We start from the raw sequence: 19,046 nt of genomic DNA on the forward strand, positions 1-19,046 counted from the left end.
AAAATTATCCTATAGTTAAATTTGTTTTATTGTTTTTTTCTAGATGAGTTATATTATCTCCTTGAGATAAGTGTTTGCATGTCATTTTCTGTTAATGACATTACAGACCTTTCAGTGAACTTGTATTGCAGAGAAGGAAAGAGCTAGGAGCAGTACAAGATGTTTCTGGAGACAAGTCTGGGACTGGAAATTTGCTGGTGTCACTCTACAATATAATTTTGGTGTAGATTATTATAAGATGTTGTGGTATAAGAGGAAAGCAAGCAGTCCTGTAACACCTTAAAAGACTAACCATTTTAATTATTAGGTAATGAGCTTAGGTGGGTAAGACCCATTTCCTCCCATGGATTGATAACTGCTTATAAAAAGATAGGAAACAAAGGGTAGAGATAAATGCTCAGTTTTCAGAATGGAGAGAGGAAACTACACTTATCCCTCGCTATACGAGCACAATTGGTTCCCAGCTTTCTGCTCGTAGGCAAAAACTCGTAAGAGGACTCCAAATACCTATTAGAATACAGGTAAAAGTGTCTGATTGGTTCCTAGTGCTCCTAACTGGGAGAAGGAGTGGCAGAATGTGGTGCTGCTTTTGAAAGGTAAGTGAACATTGGGTTGGGGGGTGGAATTTAAAGGCTTGGAGCAGTTTGGGGCCATGAGTGGGAGGGAGGTTAAAACCTGGTGGCTGGTTGGGTCCGTGGGGTGGGTGGGGGGTTCAGGCTGCTGAAGGTTGGGTGTGTGGTCCGGTGGGGGGTGGGGTCAGGCTGCCGCACGTTAGGTCTAGTGGGCTGGTGGGGAGGGAAGGTGGGGATCAGGCTGCCGCTAGGCCAGTCTGCGGGGCTGGCGATGGGGGGTTAAGACTGCTGTGGGTTGGGGATGTGGGGCTGGCACAGGGGTCGGGCTGTCATGGTGTCAGTCTGTGGGGCTGGTCTGCAGGGCTGGTGTGGGGGTCAGGCTGCTGCAGGGCTGGCGGAAGGCAGGGGTCAGGCTGCCACAGCACACCCCATTTCCTGCACCAAGCATCAGGGCTGCTGAACAACATCCCTCCCAGGTATGGTGGGACTACCCCAGTAACAGGGTGCCCAGTGTTGCAGGTGGGTGCCTCACATGGGCAGGGGGCTTGTGCAAAGCACTGGGATGGGTACAGCAGAGTAGGGAGCTTGCACAGCAGCCCAGCACCTCCGTGCAAAGGCTCAGAGCATAGAGGAGACCCTACCTCCAACCTCCCCCCCCCACCTCAGCTCAGTGAGCAGCCAGGAGTGGGGCAAAGGGGGCGAATCCCATATGTCATCTCTCTCATGGGTGTCACACAACCAGCTGAGAGCCCCAAGGCAGGATTTTGGTTGCAGACCCCTGCTTTAGGCATATTTAACCTTCTGTTTTACTATCAGCCAAGTTAGATAGACTTCCATTTAAGTTACAGTAACAGAACAGACTCTATAGGCCCTTAGCAAACCCACATCCTTCTGATTGCTTGCGGCTCTCTATTTCTCTCATTCAAATTGGTTTGGGTGCCACCCAAAAGGCCATGCTAAAGCCACTGCGGCTAGTCACTCTGGTGTTGTCGCTTACGGCCCTTAAGGGTAAGCTGTCAGGTAATGATTCAAAAGGGCCTCCTCTTCCCTAGGTAAGATATCCACCCCAATGTATGGCTAGGTTAAATAATGCAGGGTGTATACAGTACAGTTGTAGTCATGTCTGTCCCAGGGTGTTAGAGACAAAGTGCGTGAGGGAACTTAAAGTTTGTTTCTCACCTTCAGAAGCTGATCCAATAAGACATTACTTCACTCACCATGTGGCGAATACTACACGGGGAGAAGATATAGGAGCAGTAGTTATTAAAGAGCACCTCTGCATTTGTCACACACAACAAATAACCCACATGCTATTGTGCAAAAGTTTAAATCATTACTGAGTGGCATTCCTGTTAAAGAGAAGTGCCTAAATACACATCCAAAATGCCTCTCTTGGTTTTACAAGTATCTCTTTCAAGTGTGATTCCATTCTGAGTATTAGATGGGTAAAAATGGCACCAGGAGATTCTATATTTGAGTCAATTTCCAGATCAGATCAAATTTGTCAGCTCGTAAGTAAAAATAAAGTGTTAGTAAACTTCAGGCCTGCAAAAAGCTACCTCACAAACTGTGTTATTCCTGGCATGTACATAAACACCAGATTACATAACTCAAATTGAACCTGTGCCATGCAAGGGTCCTCAAATTCCACAGAATGCACCTCTGGAATTGGAACTGATGCCCAAGCCAGAACATAACAAAGCTTACGTGATTGGTACCAGCTAAACAATTTAAAAAATAGAAAACATTGTTCTAGCTGTAGTAGCAGATTGGGGTCTGAACATATACAGAGAAGAGTAGATTTGTGACAGACTAAGGTTTTGGGAAGGAGGGGTTAAGCACAGAATCATATTTCAAAATGGAATTATTTTTAAAATAGATATTGCACCATTCACAAAGGCCAAGGTCCTGTGTGGTACTGAGCAATGGCCTGCTGGTGATCAGCATTTCTCCAGATGTGGTCTGACGCAATAGCCATAAACCAGCCTAAGCCCATTCCTAATCTTAGCTAAAATCATACAAATGACACCGACGCATGCGAAAGAATTGTCAAAGAGCATTTCAACCAGTTTGTTTTCTATCCAAGACAGATGTAATGTCCTCACACATAATACTGACAGCCTTCTTGAGACTTGGATGATAGCCTAACTCAGAGACAGAAACTATGTTGAGACTGCAGCCTTCTTCTGACAAAACATCTGGCAACAGAAGTTTGGTTGACAGACTGTGTCCAGACAGCAGATCTCTTCTATGAGGAAGAAAGGATGTCTCAGTTGAGTGAGTATATCATATCACATAGAGCTGGAAGGGACCTTTTGAGGTCATTTGAGTCCAATCCCCTGCAGTCACAGCCAGACATATTGTCATCCCTGACAGATTTTGTATTTTTTTTTTTAAATCTGATCTGCCCCAGACCTTTGAAAGGCTTCCTCAAAGACTGAACTCACAACCCTGGGTTTTAAAAGGCCAATGTGCTAACCACTGAACTATCCTTCTCCCCATGGAGAATCATTAAGCATTGCCTATTGTAACTATTTTTAGATATGGGTTCTCAACTCCAAGAGCCCAGGGTCTATTCTAAGCTAAGAACAATTCCTACAAAAGTCTTCACCTCATCTTTCTACGTGCCACATCTCTATAACTCCCCATTTCCACTCTCCCACTTTGATCAACCACCTGTTTCTACATCCCCAATGTACCTCTGACAGCAGGACTTCAAAAAGCCTGTTGACATAAACCTGTGCAAGAGAAAAGTTAAATCTACACATCAACTTTTTATACCCAAACTCATAACAAATAAACTCATCTAAGGAATACTGAGCACCTAAAACCGCAGAATCAAAGAAATAGAATCCAATTGTTTTAATATTTCAATTTGTTAACTTGTTTCCCTGGATGTTATACACTCTTATTACAATCAGATTGTAGCCACTTAAGAAAAGTCAAGATGTTACAAATCTAGCATATCCCAAAAAGCCTTGAAAATTCACAGAGAAAAGCTGTACATTAAAAAAGGTGTATATATCTAACAAAAATGCACAGATATACACTAATAAGAGGCAAAAAATACTCCAACAAAGCAGACAGCCATATACTGCCTTCCATTTGGCTTTGGAACTTTCCACTAATTTCAGTGGCATTTCAGTTAACAGTAGCATGTGATCACTTAATTCCCATTGTGTCAAGATACTGGAGAATAGATGTATTTCTTGCTTCCGTAAGCCAACCAGCACAAGTACTTCAATTTTGTTTCTACTGGCTGAAGCTGTGCATAAACTGGAAAAAAGCACTATTTTAATTGTTTAAGCATAGCAATAGGAGATACTGCTTAAGACATAGTATATAGTTCTTAATGACAAAATGCCACTCAGTCACTCTGACCAAATGACATTGAGAATACAAGAAGTACAAAACTGTCATTGGAGTGCTCTGTAATCAGAGCTTGCATAATGCAAGTTCTTTTTCCACTTAAAATTCTTTAAATAGGCAACATACATGTAACTCTGGAACACAAGTCAATGACATACCAATCAGGAGTCCCAGAAAAATCTGAGGTTGTCATGTCAATATTAAGCAAGGTCAGCTACGATAAGCAGACCAAACAGCTAGATCAAGGGTCAGCACCCCTGGGCCTGGGTGCCAAGAGTGGCACATGATGCAGGAGCTCAGCCCCGCCCCTTCTTCTCCATGCACCCAGGAGCTTGTTCAAAGCCATGCTACCTGTGGATTAACAAAAGACCAGCTAATGCTACTAATCACCACCAAAATGGTAAAGTGCTGTGTCTTACTTTCTTAGTTAATGAAGTTGTTGTAAGTAGGACTATTAGTGACTTTAAAAAAATAACACTGGCACTTGGACTGGCACATAGAAGTCAAAAGGTCAAATTTTGACACTTTGCCTTGGAAAGGTTGCTGACCCTAGATGAATAGACAGAAGTTGAAACTCAGTCAAAAATACCTGCAGTAATTTGTGAAGTAAATTAAAGTAAAAGCAAGGAAACAGAATTTTTACCTCATTAGTGTTATAGTACCAAATAGTAGGTGTACCCCTGACATTAGCTAGTTTAGTCATTTCTGTATTATTCAGGAAAGCCAAACAGAAATGGTACTTGAACATGTTGTTGACTAGCTCAGTCATTCTGTACCAGTGAGACTTTTCTAATGCAGCATTGCACAAAGGGAACTGGGAGGATATAAGCTTTGCCTCTTAAAACTCAATATAGACTAATTAACCAGAGACAGTTTGCACCAGCACACCCTTTGCTCTTATACCCAAGGGATCCGTTTGCTTGTCAGGCAGTGTAATACAAGCAGAGTACAACTGCAGTCCTTTAAAGGTACTGAATCTGTGTAAAACAAAGATTTTACTGTCATGAACATCTAAGAGCAAATCTAGTGCTACAATATGTCAGTGCGCAATATAAATGTTTAATATGTACTAGAAATAGAAAATAGGAATAGAACTGAGATTTATGCTATTTTCTTTTCCCTCCCCCTTCAAACTAGATTTTTAAATCACATGTAAAAGAAAGCCTCAAAGTAGGGAAACATCTCTAATATTATTTTCTTCTAAGTGTGTATTTATAACTCCCCCAACCCATATGACAGAAAGTCATTTTGAGGCACTTGGAGGAGGGGAAAGTGATGAGGAATAGTCAGCATCGATTCATGAAGGGCAAGTCATGCCTGACCAATCTGATTAGTTTCTACAATGAGATAACTGGCTCTTTGGATAGGGGAAAAATCAATGGATGTGATTTATCTTGACTTTAGCAAAGCTTTTGATATGGTCTCCCACAATATTCTTGTCAGCAAATTAAAGGAATGTGGATTGGATAAATGGATGGTAAGATGGATAGAAAGCTGGCTAGAAGATCAGGCCCACCGGGTAGTGATCAACAGCTCAATGTCGGGATGGCGGTCGGTTTCTAGTGGAGTGCCACAAGGCTCGGTTCTGGGTCCTGTTCTGTACAACATATTTATCAATGACCTGGATGACGGGTTGGATTGCACCCTCAGCAAGTTTGCAGATGACACTAAGCTAGGGGGAGAGGTAGATACGCTGGAGGGTAGGGACAGGGTCCAGAGTGACTTAGACAAATTGGAAGACTGGGCTGTAAGAAATCTGAGGAGGTTCAATAAGGACAAGTGCAGAGTCCTGCACTTGGGCTGGAAGAATCCCAAGCATTGTTACAGGCTGGGGTCTGACCGGCTCAGTAGTAGTTCTTAAGAAAAGGACGTGGGAGTTGTAGCGGACAAGAAGCTGGACATGAGTCAGTGTGCCATTGTAGCCAGGAAGGTTAATGGCATATTTGGTTGCATTAAGAGGAGTGTGGCCAGTAGATCCAGAGAAGTGATTGTTTCTCTTTATTTGGCTTTGGTGAGGCCGCATCTAGAGTACTGTGTCCAGTTCTGGGCCCCCAATTATAGGAAGAATGTGGATACACTGGAGAGGGTCCAGAGGAGGGCGACCAAAATAATTAGGGGGCTGGAAAATATGACTTATGAAGAAAGGTTGAGGGAACTGGGACTGTTTAGTCTGCAGAAGAGAAGACGACTGAGGGGAAACTTGATAACAGCCTTCAACTTACTGAAGGGAGGTTGCAAAAAGGCTGGAGAGAGGCTGTTCACAGTGGTCACGGATGGCAGAACACGGAACAATGGTCTCAAGTTGCAGTTGGAAAGGTCCAGGTTTGAACATTAGGAAAAACTTTTTCACTAGGAGGGTGGTGAAGCATTGGAATGGTCTACCCAGGGAAGTAGTGGAGTCTCCATCCTTGGAGGTGTTTAAGTCTTGCCTTGACAAAGCCCTGGCTGGGCTGATCTGATGGGTTTGTTCCTGCCGAGGGCAGGGGGCTGGACTTGATGGGTTTTTTAGGTCTCTTCCAGCTCTATTGTTCTATGATTCTATGATATTCTTCAATATTCTTCACAATTCTTGTGTGTCTATAATATATGAGTAAAACAAGTTTTACATAAGGGAGTCAAAAAGAAAGTCTTCAGGCAGTTCTGTCTTTTGCCCTCAGTGGAGATGATCTCAGTAAGCAAACAACTTCTAAAAACCTGTCACAGAAACAAGCTGTGTAATGATACTATAGTGATAAAGACTGCAACAATTCCTATAAATAATCTAATCTATGGTCATGAGTTCTGAAGACTCAAAATTTCCCCTTAGAATACCACATATAGTCCCCTAGTTTAAAAATGATAGGAGCTGTTTTCTTCCACTATGCAAGTTTATAGTTGCCAAGCACCTGACAAGGGCACAGTCAACTTGAATTATAGAAATTTAATTTTCTGAGAGAGCATATTTTAAATACTGTGTCTTTTTTCCCTTTAATTCTTTTAACATACTTCAATATAAGCATTCACATTCCGTTTGTTGTAGAAGATCTTTGGGTGACGTGAAAGCAATGCAAATCTTAAAAAATAATATTGAGTTATGTGCATATTTCAGATGGACAGACCCCTTAAAAAAAACCACTAGTAGATTTCTGTTTGGCAAATAATAGTTAAAAACAATCAGCCAACGTGATCTTGAATCAGCCAAAAGGGGTCAGAAGTATTATGCCCATGTTCAGAATCTACCACCTACCTACCCATTTTATATTATTTCTTCTCCCCAAGGCTAGTGGCAACGTTCTCCAGGTGAGAGAGAACTGAATCAATTTCTTTTACAAGTTAAACACGTCTCCTTGCCATTGCTAGAGAACTGATTGTTAAGAAGCTAAAGTGCTCTTTCATCTCAGATTTAAGGCATACTATTAAAGTAGATCAAAATGCAGCAGTAAATATGCATGGCTGGAATGGTGAATCAAGAGAAACTTTCATTGCTTCTTTAATAACTTTGAGGGAAGGTCAGCATCATGCCAAAGTTGGTCCAAATTTTTACCTCTATTTTTCTTAGCTCTATTTGCAAAGTCTATAATTCTTCATAGGTGCTGTTTGTTTAGATAAATAAATGGAACATTTGAGCAGAACAGCACCTTTATCTTTATTGTACATCTCCCATGATTTTAAAATGTGCTAAAAACCACACAAAAATAAGGTAGAGCCCTTTTTCAGACATATGCTCATCACAGGCTTCTGTGGCTAACCTCATTTAGGAGCAGAAGGAGCTGTAATTGTGCTACAGTCCAAGCATTTGGGTGTTTCAGGTCACATTGCTTTTGAGCTCTGCAGCTTTGTTTAAATTCCCCACTTCCTTCTTCAGTACATTAAGCAGCATTCTGGAACTATCCAAAATCTTCATATAAGCAGTTTCAGTTTCAGTAAGGATTTTATCAAGCTCGTTTCGTGACGCTGTCTTTTGGGCCAAGGTATCACAGACACATTCCAGATGCTCTTTCAAGATCTGGATTTCATGCTGGAGTTTATTCTTTTCCACTTCCGCTTGCTTGATCTGCTTATTCAGTTCTTCTCTTTGTATGTGTAAGTCTTCAATGCATTTTACCAGCTCATTATTGTAATCTTGTAGAACAGCTCCCTGCTGAGTCATCCTGTAGGCTCCAGCCTTAATGGACTCTGCCACAACTTTCAGAGTCCTCTCACAGCAGCACTCTTCAGCACTTTTATTTAAAAAAGAAAAACAAAAGAAAAAAGCATGTAGCTGGGTGTTTGTGAATGACCTTACACTAAAAAACCAGCATGGGTATAGTCATGATAGGATATTTTGTTTAAAAGAAAAAAAAACCCTTCAGTTTCACAAACCCAAGGAAACAATTTCTGTGGTATTCCCGAGCCTCTTCCAATCTAGGGAATGAGTGATCAGGACCAACATTTAAGGTTCTAAACATTCTATTTATTTCTTGAGGGCTTAAGTGAGATTATTTTGATAGTTACTGAACTTTTATATTTAATAAATTTCAACAGCTTTTTACAACAAAATAATTTTCACTGTAGCTGCCCACTATCAGACATTCATGATGTTCTTGGAAAAAAAGACCATTCCTTTTGGGCTCAAAATTTCAGTGCTGGCCACAAATATAAAATTGTAATCTACAAATATGGCCTTTTCTGTGTGGGACAGAAATGTAATGATTGTCACTAGAAATATTCACTCTAAGGTCAAGAATAAAGATGGAGAAACTATCTGGTACTTAAGCTCAAGTGCCCTCTCCACTCACAGTACTTCTCAGATCTGCCAACAGAGAACCAATTCAGCAGTCCATTTTAAAATGCAAGTGGGAGGGGTTAGAAGATGGAACTTTTCAAATCACATAAGCATGTTTTGTAAGGTGAAAGCTAGCTGCCTGCCTCTGGAGAGCTGCTTTTCTTCCCTCTCCTCAGAGAATACAGGGAGCAGCCTGGATGAGAGCACTCTGCACTGCAGGAGGCAGAGTGCCTATTGTCTGTGTAGAAGCGCCAGATCATTAATATTACATGCTTGCTATGGCCACTGAGATTGCAGCAAGTGCTATGGTGCCAGGGATGTACCCCAACCCCTGCTGCTCTCCTTCTTCTTACTACTAAGTGTAGACAAAGAAAGTGTTCTGTGGGAGCTTCTCAGTGGCTGCTGTAGGCACTACAAACGCCGCCACAAAAAGCTGGGGAATTTGAGAGGGAAACCCCTACAAGCGCAGTTGGCTCTTCTTACTGCTACTTAACACTCATAGCAACTACGGCAGCACCATCTACGAAGCAGGTCTTTGCCCACGAAACCTTATGCTTCAAAATATGTTAGTATATAAGGTGCCGCAGGCCTTCTTGTTGTTTTTGAAGCTTCAGACTGACACGGCTACCCCTCTGACGCCAAGGACAACATTCGCAGCGGAGCCAGGCATCTACCACTCAAGCTATCCAGCGGGGCTGCTGCGAGACAGAAAAGCGCCGACTAAGGCAGCCCGTGGCACACACTCACACAAGCCTTACAGGCAGCAGCAAGTCTCCCACGGCCCGTTTTCACCGCCTCTCTCCCGAGCTTCCTCCCAGCACACAGGACGTACACATGCTGCTTGTTGGCTTTCAGACAGACCCTTTAACCCTCCCTCTTCTCAGCCGGGCTTGGGGGAGACCCGCTCTCTCGCCTTCTGCTGTGTCCAGCCCGGCCGAAGAGGCCCTCTCCCCCCGCCAGTAGTAGTCGGCGCTCACTCTCAGCCCCGGCTACCAGCAGCAGTACGGAGCACGCCTCCCAGGAACTCGCCACGCCACCCGAGAAGAGAGGAGCTCTTGGCCAATCAGCCATCCTGGCTCTCTCACCCGCGGCTGTCTCCGAGCGTTCTAAGCGGGAGCGGCCGCAAGGCGAGAGGTGAAGGGTCACGGAAACACCCGAGACCTTCCGAATGCGGAGGAGCGTTCTACGGCGATAGCCGATGCTTTCCCAAGACCGGTGAGTCTTGTTGCGAGACCACAGAGGACTGGTGGCGGAAATAGTCGATGTTGTCCGAAGGGGAAGATTGAGGGCGTTGGACTCGGCGGAAATAGCCGATGTCTGCCGAACGCACAACCGCCATAGAGCAGAGTGGACCTAGTGGGAGGAGTGTGCCGAAAACAGCCGAAAATATCCGACTTTGACCGAATACGGCGTCGCCCGAGTTTCCCGGATGTAGTTGGAGGAGCGGCGGCGGTGGGCGCAGCGGGGGGAGGAGGCAGCGGCAGCGGAGTCTGTGCTCCTCAGTGTCTCAGAGTGTGCGGGGCCGAGCGGTGGCGTCTCCTCTTTCGCAGTGCGGAAAGGAGATGGGCCCGTGAGCGCTGCTCCCAGCTGAGCTGCCTGAGCTGCCCCCTCCCTCCCTCCCTCCCCTTCCCTGTCCCGGTCGGTGGTGAGGCGGAGCGCTGCCTCCCCCTTCGGCTCCTGTGGCCCGGCCGCGGCCGTCCCCTCCTGGTCCCCTCACACTCACATACACAGGCCGGGCATTGATGGTAATGTATGCGAGGAAACAGCAGAGACTCAGTGATGGGTAAATCCCCTCCTCCCTTCCCCCCGTTCCGCGGGGGCTCCCCAGCCCCTCCGCCATGTTTGTGGTACCCCTCCCCCTCGGCGGCCGGTAACGGTTGTTCACTAACGTCTCTTTCTCTCTCTCTCTTCCAGCTGTCACGACCGCAGGGGGGACTCACAGCCCTACCAGGTACCTGCAGCGCCGGCCGCTAGGCCGAGGAGGAGGAGCGGGGGAGAGAGCGGAGGGGGGAGCTACTCCAGCGCAGGCTTCGGCCGCCGCCACAGGCCGCGGTGCCGCCACTTCCCCGCCCTCTCCCCTCACAAGCCCGTAGTACCGGGGAGTGGGGCGGCTGTGTGTGAGGGGAGCGAGATCTCGGTTACCTCAGGGCCATTCAGAGAAGACACAGGGAGGCGAGGCCTAGCGCGGTCTTGTGTAGGTTTCGGCTCTCAGTGCCGGGAGAAGGGGGCGGGGGTGTGTGTGTGGGGGAAATGCGTTATTATCGCATTTAGTGAAAAACAGATAAGAAAACATATTTTCGGAGGGACGGAGAGGGCCTTTCTCCTGCTCCCCAAATCCCTGCTAGAAACTGTGACCTGAGCAGGGCATGCCATAGGCACTAGGTACAGGCTGCACTCAGAAACCTACATCAAACCCTTGTGCCACTGAAACACTACTTGTATTTCTGAGATGCATATACTCCCCCATTGCCTTGTGCACGTGGAAACCAAGTTCTTGAGATGCACTGGATATTGCACTGTGTGTTTTGAGGACACTTATTCTCCTTGGTGGTGAGATATTGTACTTCCTTGGGGGTACACATTTGAGGAGCTGTGATGCTCAGAAATTTAATTTTGATGACTGGTTGTGAAGTGAACTGTGATCACTAGAAGCAGCTATTAGTGACAGTTCATCTAAATGTAAACATTCCCCATCCAGAAGTTTACATTATGAAAGTAAACAGGTGAAAGATGCTCATCAGTGCTGCTTCCAAGGTGTAAATATTTGAGAACGAACACAAATTAAGCTCCCCTTCTCTCTCTTTCACACCCACCCACACCATTCAGCATTCTTTTTAATATTGTCTGAGCTGTTCTTGTACTCAAATAAAGTTTGTTATGGCCATTCAAGCTAGTGGGTGAGTTTGGTTTTTTGGATGACATTTACATCACTTACCTTGTGATTCATGCAGAATTTGTAAATGATAACATCTGTTTTTATTGCATTATTGATTAAACAACTAAACACCTTTTCCTCGGTTACCTCCTCACTCCCCCCTTCAAAAAAAAAGTCTTTGTGCTGAATGTGTATATAGCACAAAATGAATAAGAATTCAAGGAATTTGTTTAGTACTGTATTATAGGAGATGCTCTACTCTGAAACCAAAGTGGGGAAATGTGGTGTAAGCTAAATTAGAATTTTTTACTTTATATGGATAATTAAAATTGGGAAGCCTTATGCTACTTGGGTTCCTCAAATACTGATGTTAAATATACTTTCAGAAATAATTTTATTGCTAGAATTAACACTACAATGTGAAAAAATTAAATACTTGTAAATTTAGAATGTGTATTAGTGGAAAGTGGTATAAACTGCTGCAAAAATGAAGTTAATTTAAAAAAAAAATCTCATTTCTTGCAGACTCTTAAGTACTCATCAAAGAGTCACCCCACTGGTGGTGATCACCGTCATGACAAGATGCGAGACACCACCGACCCTTCACCACCTAATAAAATGTTGCGGCGATCTGATAGCCCCGAAAACAAATATGGTGACGGCACAGGGCACAGTAAAGCCAAAAATGTGCATGCTCACAGAGTTAGAGAGAGGGATGGAGGTGAGTTATATTTAATTGACTTTTATTTAATTAGTCATAAGCTAACTTTTATTGAATTAATTAAGTAAAACAGTTATAACTGACATGAGCACATCATCACATTACCTGACATGTTTTACACGATAGTGAGAAAACTGTCTGAGACCCAAATACAGTGATTAGTTCTGCTATAAGTAATTGTTCTGGGTCTTATGTACTGAACTGATTCTTTTATTCTTCCAAAAATTAGTAGATTTCAATGATGCCATCCAGAGATCAAACCAATTTAATTTTTTTGTGTTGGTACATTTTAGAGCTGACTTCTAAAGGCTTTGGCAAGTGTAGTATGTGTTAATATTTTAATTAGATTACTTTTTAGATTTTTTCATAAACAAAATACATTTTTACTTTTCCAAAGACTTAGTGTTAGAGTTCCAGCTATCATGACTATAACTTATTTTTCTGTTGTTTTAACTATTTATATTGTGTTGGTGCGTAAGGAAAAGCACCTGTCTTGTCTTCCAAGGTTAACTTTGATTAACATTTTTAAGGTGCTGTTCTTCTAAAAGTTATGCTTCCAAATACAATATATGAAGTTCTTTGGCAGCCTGATAAGTTTCTGTTCTGCAGTGCCAATCATGAAGTTATGTTTATTTTCCAGTTCTACTTGCTTGATCCTCAAGGCCCTGATCCTTCAACACTTAACACTTTTTTTCCCTAACTTTTTACTACCATGAGTAGTTCTGTTCATTTCCATGGGACTTACACTTGGGCTTTCCCTTACTATGGTAAATGTTTGGAGGATTAAGTCCCAGTATAGGAGCATTTGAGGGTATAGGGCAGGTAGCTGAGTATTTGAACTTACTGTGTTTACACAAGGAAAAATGTATTCAGGTTTTCAAGTCCACTCGAACAGAATGGTTGGTGATTCAGGGCCTCATGGATGCTTGCAGAAGTGTTGGGTGATAAGTAGTGAAGATACTGGAATACCTAAGGGAATGGAAAGCTGTTTCTCTTCTCCTCTTCTTCCTTTTCATGGAGTGAAAAATTCAGTGTATTATGGTAATAAAAGTCACATGTATAGTATAGGTTTAGTAGTCTTAAATGTTTACATAACCTAATGTGAGCCTTTCAGTGTTTGTTAAATAATACACAGTGAAATAGACTAATGTAATTTTATTACTAAGAAACCTAAGAATTATTTGCCTGTTCAGAAATCATGTCTAGCTTACATTTCATAAACAGCATAATTACTGACAATTTTAAATTGTTTTACTCTAAATGAAGTGCATAGGCCAAACTGGCAGAGCCTACTTATGCAAATAAATCTTGTATACCATTAAGATGTATGGCATACTCATACTAATTTTATGAATTGGAATTAGGTGTTCAGACACAACTCAACCTTCTTTACCTGTGTGGTGTTGGTATATCCTTGTCTATAATGCCCAGTAAATGTAAAGGGTTACCTGATTTTAAACACAGGATAGTGTTAATTATAATTGAACTAAAATATATTGCTGATTGTTCCGATATGTGACTAATTATACCAATGTAAAAGTCAGGTTACTTCAATACTCCCCCTATATCTCCAGTTTGACAGTTACAGAAAATTTACTGGGAGCACGTTTTGTTGAACTGGATATTGTCAGGTTCAGTGGTGTGTTTGGGGGGCGGGGGAGGAAGGCTTTACTAGATGCTAATAGGATCTAAGACTATTAACTGAAGTAAAATTAGTAATGTCATTTTTCTCTCCAAACTTGAGTGTGTTTTTATTCTTTGCATTTCTCTTAGTTTGGACAGTGAAAATAGGTTGGTTTCACTGTTTTGTATTTTCATTTTCAGTCAGTTTCATTATTGTGATGTTGGAATACTTGGATTTGAACTACTAAAAGGGAATTATTCCATCTAAACAAATTTAATTGAAGGAAGTAGTTATGCAAGTATTTCCGTTAACCTTGTTTTAATTTTTAAAAAATGCACAACACCACACTGAAGTTTTAAATAGTGAACTGGAAGTCAAAACTCACCTATTCCTTGCCTTCTAAAGTTAGTGTTAAGTCACTTCAGCTTTTCAGTTTGCTGGTTTCCAAAACAGATGACCAAGAGGTGTTTGTGTGCTGAAGTTTCAAATTTGTTCAGTCCTAAATCTGGTTGACTATTTTGTAGTAAAGCAAAACTGACCTAATTTTATTAAGGGCTTACTTATGCACAGGGATGTTTTTTTGTTTTAGGGGGGAGGGATAGCTCAGTGGCTTGAGCATTGGCCTGCTAAACTCAGGGTTGTGAGTTCAGTCCTGGGGGGGGCCATTTAGCAACTTGGGGCAAATAGTTTGGGGGGAAAAAAAAGGGATGGTGCTTGGTGCTGCCAAGAGGGCAGGGGACAGGAAACAATGACCTCCTAAGGTCCCTTCCAGTTCTACAGTGTATATCTCCATATTATTATTATTATTTATTATTATTATAGTACATATATTTGTATATTGGTTTAGAGATTAATATACAGTAAAATTCCTTGAATCCAGGACCACACAGGTGCTAGATAACCAAATTTTCCAGACTATTGGATGTCACTACCCCCGTACCCTCTGGCTCCAACCCCCACACTCCCCAGCTCAACTTCACCTCCCTGGCCCCCGTGCAGCCCTAATCCACCTCAGGCTTAACCTCCCAGCCCCCACCATGGCTCCAACCCACCACCCAAGCACCCCATTGAATTTTGCTGGATTATCTCTCAATGGAACTATTTTTGCTGGATGATGAACCACCAGGATTTCCTAATAATCAGAGTCAGGATTAAAAGGATTTTACTGTATTATGAATGTAGTTATAAAAGTGCTTATATCAATATAGCTTATTCATGAAATAAACTGTGGGGATATAAACATTGTGGAACTGGTATATAACTGCATGTACCATAGGAGTTCATACCATTGTAAGTATATTTGTTTCTAAATCAATAAAATGAACATTGATTTCTGCAAACTGGGCAAGCGCTGTGTGTTGGGGTAATACAAACTAGGCATGTTTTTATATTGGTTGAGTAGTCAGTCTCTCTCTGCTCATTGAATTAACTTTGCCAAGTTTTTTACACACTTTTGATGATATTCTCTCCTCTTACTGCCCAAGGAAAGTCCATACAGTGCTAAAATACCAGTCTTCAAACATGCAGCCTAAAAATGCTGTGCTGTCACTGGTCGTGGAAGTGATGAGACTGTGCATCCCATACCATTGGCATGTGACCAAATTAAAGCAAGTGTTTTATAGCTATGTCTAGCAAAATTATTATTTTGTGTTTTGTATTTAGGTTTCCCAAGGGAAACAGTCCCTGTCTTCAAGAGCTTAAAATCGGGAGGTGATTAAGTAGTGCACAAAATAACTCTACCATACAACCCCATAATCTATTATTTGTTGAGTAGTTTCCTGTAGAGATCAAAGATGTGGGTCCTGTGGAGTTATGTATTAGTTCCAGGAGAGGATTCCATGTTTCAGAACAAGCATCCTAATGAAAGTGAGCAGTTAAAACTAGCCTTGCTGATAGGGAAGAGATAGCTGTGATGAGCCTTTAAGGTGACAAGAAGAAATGTGAATTTTACCTGGAAAAAGAGAAATCAGGAAAGATTCAAAATGTTTTCTAGGGTAAAGTAGACTAACAATCAAGGAGAATAATTCTAGTAGTTAATGAACACTAAATGGGGAGATAAAAGGTTTCAGAGAGCCTGAGGTAATGAAGGAAACCAGGTGAGTACTTCAGATGTTGGAATGTGAAGAAAAGATCTGAACTTAAAACAGAGAAAATAAGTTGCGAGTTTTGACTACATCCTGTGGGTCAAGGGAGGAGTTGTGAAAAATCATTTCTAAGTTATGCCTAGTGACCAGGAGTGTGGTGGTATTGTCATCAGTGATAGAAAATATACGGAGGTGGAATTTGAGTTTAGGCAGGTAGTTCAGTTTGGGCCATGTATACCCCAAATGTGTCTAAAAGCACGTTGATAGGATATCATCCTGGGCATCCTGTTATGACAAGGTTTTTAGAGAGCTGTGGAAAATCTGTAGGCATTTTGCCACGTTTTAACATACTGGTGGATAGATGATTTAAAACAATTAAACTTGAACAATATTAATGTACACAACATAAAACCTTTTAGATCATGTACTACATTTTTCCCATCACAGGTTGATTCAGTTGCTCTTTCCTTGATATGAAGATTTAACTGAAGTTGCATAGAAATAGTTAACATTGATTACTTTTAGTGACTTGTGAATGTAAACAGAATCGAAGACTTGGACACACAGGAAATTATTGATCTAAACTTTAGAATGTGTTATTTTGTCAGTAATGCAAAATATCAAATAAACAAAATTGCTACTGAACAGAGAGGCCTGACACTGCAAAATAAAACTGAAATGGAATATTTTACAACAAAAGTTTCTGGACAGGTTTGTGGAGTGCAAAGAGTCCAAACTATTAATTGCAAAACAGACACTAAATAGCTATTGAAATGTTTGGAAGCAAGGATTTAGCTTGCCTTCTTGGGAACCATTGGTATGGTGGAAAAGAAGTCAGCAGTTGGTGGAGTGGATGTCTACCACCAGACAACAGAACAGAATAATAGGTGGTTGGGCCAATTATTCCTCTTTTTGTATTGAGGCATTTGATTTATTTTCTTTCCTAAGTGTAGCACTTTGTACTTGCCTTTATTGAATTTTACCATTTTGATTTCAGACCAATTCTGATTTGTTAAAGTAATTCTAATCCTGTTCTTCAAAGTTATTGGAGTGCCTCTCAAATTGATGTCCTCTGCAAATTGTAGAAACTCTCCTCACAACTTTCCAAGTAATTAATGAAAATTAATAGTACCTCATCTGGTACTGGCTGTTGCAGGACCCCACTAAATAGGACCACCCAGATTGACAGTGAAACATTGGTGACTGTTCTTTCAGTGTGACCTTTCAACCACTTTTGCACCCACTTCTAGTACTTTACCTGCCCAGTTTGCTTATGAGAATGCCATATACAACTTAAAAGCTGTAGTTAAAAAGCTCTCCACTTTTCCAGTAATCTTGTCAGAAAAAACAAATATTTTTATTATGATTTATTTTTGGCAAAAACACGGTGGGTATCTTCCGCTTTACAAGGGCAATTTTCCCACCTTTGATATTCACAGGAATGGCACCCATCCCTCTTAACTTAATGTACTTCTTTCATAGGTCCTGTTAATGACAGGTGACTCCCCTCTCCCTTTTTTCTCTTTGTCTCCATCTCCTCCTACTTCTTTCCTCCCCACCCCACTGCTATATAAACCCTGAATTCTTACTTCTGCTCCAGATCTGATGAAGTGGGGCCCTCAATAAATAAAATTGTTAGTCTTTAAGGTGCTATAGGACTCCTTGTTTTTCGTGAGTCTACAGAGACTAATAATACAGCTGCCCCTCTGAGACATGTTGGCTTTTAGTTACTATCTTTTTGTCTTCTGGGTGCTTGCAGATGGATATTTTGTACCAGTATCTTTCCAAAGTTAGGCTGACTGGTCCTCTTTGATTCCCTTTTTAGGTTAGGTATTGTTTGAGCCTTTCTCCAGTCTTCTGGACCTCTCCTGTCTTCCATGAGTTATCAGAAACAATTATTGTTTCTGAGGTTGCTTCATCCATTTCCTTGAGTATCTCAAGCTGAATTTCATCATGGTCTGATGACTTAACTAAATTTCACATCTTTAAATGTTTTAAACCTGTTCTTTTCCTATTCTGGCTTGTTTCCTCTACCATTTCCAAGTAAGTTTCACTGGCTGTTTTATATGGTCTGTCAGGTTTTCCGTTCTGTGAGGGTCTTTCCCATAACAGGGGAAAGGTTTTTGAAATTAGAAAGATACAATAGTCTTGAAACTACACTTTTTTAAAAAAATTAGTTTTGAAGTCCATTATTTTCTTCAAAAAGCAGTCTTAAAACCAGGATATTAAATAGCAGGTGGTTACATGAAGGTGAAAATGTCTCATGAACTGTATTTTTTTCAAATTTACTTCTGAAATTAATGTAGATTATACAGAATAGTACTTTTAACATTTTAAATAAATTGTTGTAGATTTTTCTTGACACTCAGTAAAACTTGAATTTGTTGTATTTTATTGCACTATTTAGGTGACTTTAGCAGGTGTAGGATGCTGAATATGTAAGTTTCTTTTACACTTTGAAAAAGGAAAATGATCTCAATACTGTTTTTAACAGATCTTGATTATATTTGCTTGCCAGAGGGATTTACAAAAGCATTCCCTGATGGAATGATTTTGTAAAGAACCTGCCCTTTTAACTTCTATAGAATTCAGGCTTTATGTTAGGTTTCTAGCCTGTGTGCTTTCAGAGCAGAAAAGTGTGGACAGACAGTCTAAGGCCATGTCTACACTAGGAAAATAAGTCAATTCAGGTAAAAAATTTTAGCTATGGCAGTTGCATGGCTAGAGCAGACTTATCTGAAATCCAGCTTACCTGGCAGTCCTTACTGAAGGTCGACAGAGGGTTACTTTCTCCAGTCAGTCACCACTACAGTAGCCCCCCCAAATTATGTGGGGGTTGCGTTCCTGCAACCCTTGTATAAGTAAAATTTCCTAAGCAGCTTGGGGGAGCCAGGAACTGATGAGGGCACCAGCCATGGTCAGTTTCCTCACTCTCCTTCACTGGTGGGAGCTGGGAAACTGACCATTGTATGGCTGGTCAGTTTCCTGGCTCCCTGCCAGTCTAGCAGCTAGGTATGTGTTCTACCCACCTTCCCCCAGCTAGGGGAAGCCAGTGAG

At 41.8% G+C, this 19,046-nt stretch overlaps 2 protein-coding genes across 5 annotated transcripts in view; one reads left to right on the top strand and one right to left on the bottom strand.

Annotated features, from left to right (window-relative positions):
- Positions 1-10,105, bottom strand: part of MPP7 (MAGUK p55 scaffold protein 7) — a 407,772-nt gene extending 397,667 nt beyond the window's left edge. Inside the window, exons 1-2 of the mRNA XM_074984915.1 lie at positions 9,771-10,105; positions 1,752-1,802 (exon numbers count right to left, since the gene is read on the bottom strand). The gene's annotated coding sequence lies outside the window, so the exon portion shown is untranslated. The remainder of the gene's footprint in view (positions 1-1,751; positions 1,803-9,770) is intronic.
- A 47-nt stretch (positions 10,106-10,152) lies between these two features.
- Positions 10,153-19,046, top strand: part of WAC (WW domain containing adaptor with coiled-coil) — a 110,629-nt gene continuing 101,735 nt past the window's right edge. For 3 of the 4 annotated variants that reach the window (XM_074984911.1, XM_074984910.1, XM_074984912.1), the window contains exons 1-3: positions 10,153-10,468; positions 10,600-10,636; positions 12,086-12,281. In XM_074984911.1, coding sequence (XP_074841012.1) covers positions 10,428-10,468; positions 10,600-10,636; positions 12,086-12,281 — 274 coding nt within the window. In that variant the 5' untranslated portion in view covers positions 10,153-10,427. The remainder of the gene's footprint in view (positions 10,469-10,599; positions 10,637-12,085; positions 12,282-19,046) is intronic. The other variant, XM_074984913.1, reaches the window with a different exon arrangement.

This window comes from Carettochelys insculpta, chromosome 2 (genome assembly GCF_033958435.1).
Source record: "Carettochelys insculpta isolate YL-2023 chromosome 2, ASM3395843v1, whole genome shotgun sequence".
Taxonomy (NCBI): Eukaryota; Metazoa; Chordata; order Testudines; family Carettochelyidae; genus Carettochelys; species Carettochelys insculpta.